This window comes from Phocoena sinus, chromosome 16 (genome assembly GCF_008692025.1).
Source record: "Phocoena sinus isolate mPhoSin1 chromosome 16, mPhoSin1.pri, whole genome shotgun sequence".
Taxonomy (NCBI): Eukaryota; Metazoa; Chordata; class Mammalia; order Artiodactyla; family Phocoenidae; genus Phocoena; species Phocoena sinus.
In genome coordinates, this window is record NC_045778.1 from 37,119,339 (window position 1) to 37,123,230 (window position 3,892).

Genomic DNA, 3,892 nt, shown 5'->3' on the forward strand with positions numbered 1-3,892 from the left:
TATTTGTTAATGATGACAACTCGGAACACTCAGCTGAGTGTGGCCCAGCAAACCTCTCACAAGCTGAGGGGGCGCTTGAAGATGGGTTTGCAAGCCTTAGGAACTTGCTGGTGGAGCAGATCAGGGAAGGGCAGGGATGAATGTCTTCCCAGAAGGGCTGACGGCTCCCTTTCCTCCTGGATGCCACCCTTACTTATGGCCATTGTGTGTCTCCCCTGCAGCCATGAGCACCTCGAGGGCAAAGTGATGCCCAGCAGGTTGGCACAACTGGCATATTTGACAGTTGTTTGGTGAGCAGAGGAGAAGCAAGTGTATGAATATGTGAAGAACAATTGTGGTCACTTCAAGAGAGTGGAGAGGGAGACCCACACTTGGTGCAGGGGCAGGGCCTGGTGGAGAGATGGCTGCCCCCAGATGTGGGAGCAGGGAACAGGAACAGCTCCAGACCCAACCCGCCATGTCTGGATGTTACTGTCCAGCCTTTACCCTCTGGTCACCTGTGATGCAGCAGCTCCCGTGTCCAAGTGCTTGTAGTGTCTGGGCATTTCTGATGATTTGGGAGAAAAATTAGCATACTGAACAGCAAGGAACAAAAACTGCTTTAAGTCAGGGTGCAAACATATTAGAGTTGTCAACCAAGTCAGACTGACTGGTAGAAGCCTTGTGCCGCTGTTAAAAGATAGCAGCTGCTGCCTGGAGGTTGACGGATGGGGGGCAGTACTGAGCCTGGCCTCTGGGTGGCAGCATTGTGCGCTGTGGTCCTTCCCCCCACTCCCGATGGAGTCCTGGAGGTGAAAGCATTGTGCTCTGAGTCAGGGTGAGTTGCTGCATCTGTAGTAGTCAGGGTTCTTCGGATGCAAAGGACAAAAACTGTCTCTTGCCAAGTTAGCCAAGAAGATTAATTAGAAGGGCTGCTTGTCTAATATCACACAGCTGAGGACTGGCCGAGCCTGGACTCACAGGGACACTTGTCTGCCCCGAGTTCATGCTCCTATCAGCACTTGCCCTGAGACACCAAGATCCCAGGTGAGAGAAGGCTTTCTATAAGTTCCTACAACCTGCGTGCTCCTGTACGTCCCTGAGTGGAGAGCACATGTCTCACTGCCTTTTGCTTCCTCTCTCTGCAGAGCCCTGTGGTCCGAGTGTGCCGACCCAAGCACCAGGGGAGCCCTTCAATCCCACGGCCCCTCCCCGGGCCCAGAAACCTCAGAGACTGACAACTGTTGGAGCATCCACCTTGCTCAGCTGGCCCAGGCCCTGCGGTCCCCATGGCTGCCGGGAAGGGAGCTCTGCGGAGCCCTTCAGCTGAAAAGAGATGGCGGCTTAGTGAACCCGAGCAGGGCTGGGGCCTCAAGCCAGTGCTGCTGGAGAAAACAAACTGCCTGGGCTCTGAGACTGTCCCGGGCAGCGGTGGCCGGGATGAGGCCTGTGCCGAGATGGCGCTGTCAGCAGCCCCGGGCGAGCTCAGGCTGGGAAAGCTGAGGCCCCGGAAGGCTTGCTGGGAACAGGGGCAGAGCGCTTTCATGGAGGTGCCTCGGCTCAAGAAGAGGCTTGGGGGCAGGCAGGCCCAGGAGAGGGTGCACAGTGGCCCTGCAGGCCAGCCGGGCCCCCAGAAGCTGACCCTGGACAACCCCAGAGACCCAGCTAGCATCACCTGCTTCTCAGTGGGGCCCAGTGGGGCCCACGGGGAGCAGAGAAGTGCCTTCAGCAAGCCAACCAGGAGTCCAGCAGGGAGACCGGGGCCAGCCTCCGTCTTCCAGGCAGGCGGACCCGTAGACACCCTGGGGGAGCTGCTGGGACTCATCAACACAGTAGATGTCCGTTGCTGGGATCGACTTTCCAACTCCAAGCTTCTGGTGGGTGATTTCTGGAACCTGCAAATGGTGCCACCAAATGCTCGTCTCTGTGGCACTTTCCTGGGTGACCCCATGCTGTGGCTCAAGCATGCCACAGCCCAGATGCCCACACCTCCGTCGTGCTCCTCCACCGCCTCTTGGGCCCTGCTGCCCCCCACGCTCGCCTCCCTGGGCCTGTCCACCCAGAACTGGTGCGCCAAGTGCAACCTCTCCTTCCGCCTGACCTCCGACCTGGTCTTCCACATGCGGTCCCACCACAAAAAGGAGCACGTGGGGCCCGACCTGCATTCTAAGAGGCTGAGAGAAGAGGCCCTCACGTGCCCCGTTTGCCACGAGTACTTCCGCGAGCGCCACCATCTCTCCCGGCACATGACTTCTCACAGTTAACAGGTGGTTTGGAACAAGGGCGTCCAGCACGCGGTCGTGAGGCTGAGATGGCTCACGGGGCCTTCCTCCGAAAAGACTGGTCACAGTTGTCCGCAGGGCCGTCTCCTTGGGCGTTTGAGGATGAACAGCTCAGTCATAATTGGAAAAAGTCAACGCGCCCCCGGGAAGTGCTTTAAAGGAAGTAATGTCGTGAAATGATGCGCTTTGCTAATGGCAGGGTATGGTGACAAACAGGCAGCAAGTGTTTCTGACGTTTTCAAGAGTGAGGGCTCTGCTCCCGTCACCATAACTCTTGCTCCATGTGGAAGCAAGTCTGGCACCCAGCACGGGCTTTGGTGGCAGACAGACCTGGATTGGGATCTTGGCCCTTTCACATACTGGCCCTGAGCCTGGGCAAACTGCTCTAGCTATCTGAGTCCCGGCGTACTTCTCTGCAAAAATGGAGATGGTGACACCTGTGTCTGAGGGATGTTGTCAGGATTGTATGGGAAGACGTGTGGGAAATGGTCAGCATGTACCCGGCAGTGTCATCACAGAGTAAACAGTACTATTAGCGTGATCCAGACTAGTCAACTATTGTTAAGTGACAAAGTTTCAGTGGCAAACAATGCAGAGCCCCTGATTCTCAGTCATGGGCCTGTGGGTTGGCTGGGGTTGAGCTGGGCTTGGCTCCAAGGTTGCTTTCTCTCTCAGGACTGTTGGGCTGCCCAGTCACGCTTCTCTCATGGTTACGCCAAGAGCACAGCAGGACAAGTCCAAATACCCAAGCACAGCTCAAGCCTCTGCTTGGCTTGCTTCCACTAATGTCCCCTCGGCCAATACAAGTAGATGGCCAAGCCCAAAGTTAAGGGGTGAGGTGTGCATATGGCCAACGGGGAAGTCATGAGTGAGTGTATAATCCTACAGGGGCCGGTGGAATTGGGACCAATAATTCAACCAACACCTGGTCCCTGGTTCTTCACATTCTGAATACGTGAAAATGGGAAAATGAAACAACGCATACATGCACACATACACGCACACACACCCCTTAACTCTCAGGAAGTGAGCATACTCAAAACCTTACGGCTTGAGACATTGTGAAGACTGGCAGAGTTCTGGGTACCATTTGTTATCTGATGCATGTTGAGTTTCAGTACCTATGCTGTTTATCCACATTTGTCCTTATTCCTAACAATGCAAACCTCAGGTCATACACTCTGCTGTAACACAAGCCAGTCTGTGTGAAAGCCCTCTGTTGGAATTTCTTTCAAGTCACTGCAGTTCTTTTGAGTGGTTTCCACCTCACTTTCAAGATTTGTTCATTTGACCTGCAGTTTCCAACCCCTCCTCTGGGGCCTCAGTCACAGAGCTCAGGCTTGTGGGTGGGAAGGAGCTGGTGGGGGTCTCAGCCAGCAGCGAGCCAGCCATCCAAACACCCGCAGACTCCGCATCCCCTCTCCATCTCCACGGCAGGCTCCCACCTTGCCCGAGGCAGCTCTATGTCCCCCCTGGCCCAGCCCACACCTGTCCCTCTCTCTCCCACTCCCCCCACCTCCCACCCATTCTCCACAGCCAGAGGTATATTCATTCATTTCTTGGCCTCCCTGGGCACCTGTGCTGTGCCAGATTGTGTGCCAGGCCCTGCTGGGGGCACAGTGAGTTCGATC

General features: G+C 55.9%; 1 protein-coding gene across 1 annotated transcript; it reads left to right on the forward strand.

Annotated features, from left to right (window-relative positions):
• The first annotated feature begins 1,268 nt into the window (after positions 1-1,268).
• ZNF488 (zinc finger protein 488) lies at positions 1,269-2,828 on the forward strand. The gene has a single exon (XM_032608589.1). The coding sequence runs from the start codon at positions 1,269-1,271 to the stop codon at positions 2,241-2,243; it is 975 nt and encodes a 324-aa protein (XP_032464480.1). The 3' UTR covers positions 2,244-2,828.
• Positions 2,829-3,892: the final 1,064 nt, after the last annotated feature.

What these genes read in the sequence shown, in the direction of transcription:
- ZNF488 (XM_032608589.1), top strand. Translation starts at nt 1,269, where the DNA reads ATGGCTGCCGGGAAGGGAGCTCTGCGGAGCCCTTCAGCTGAAAAGAGA.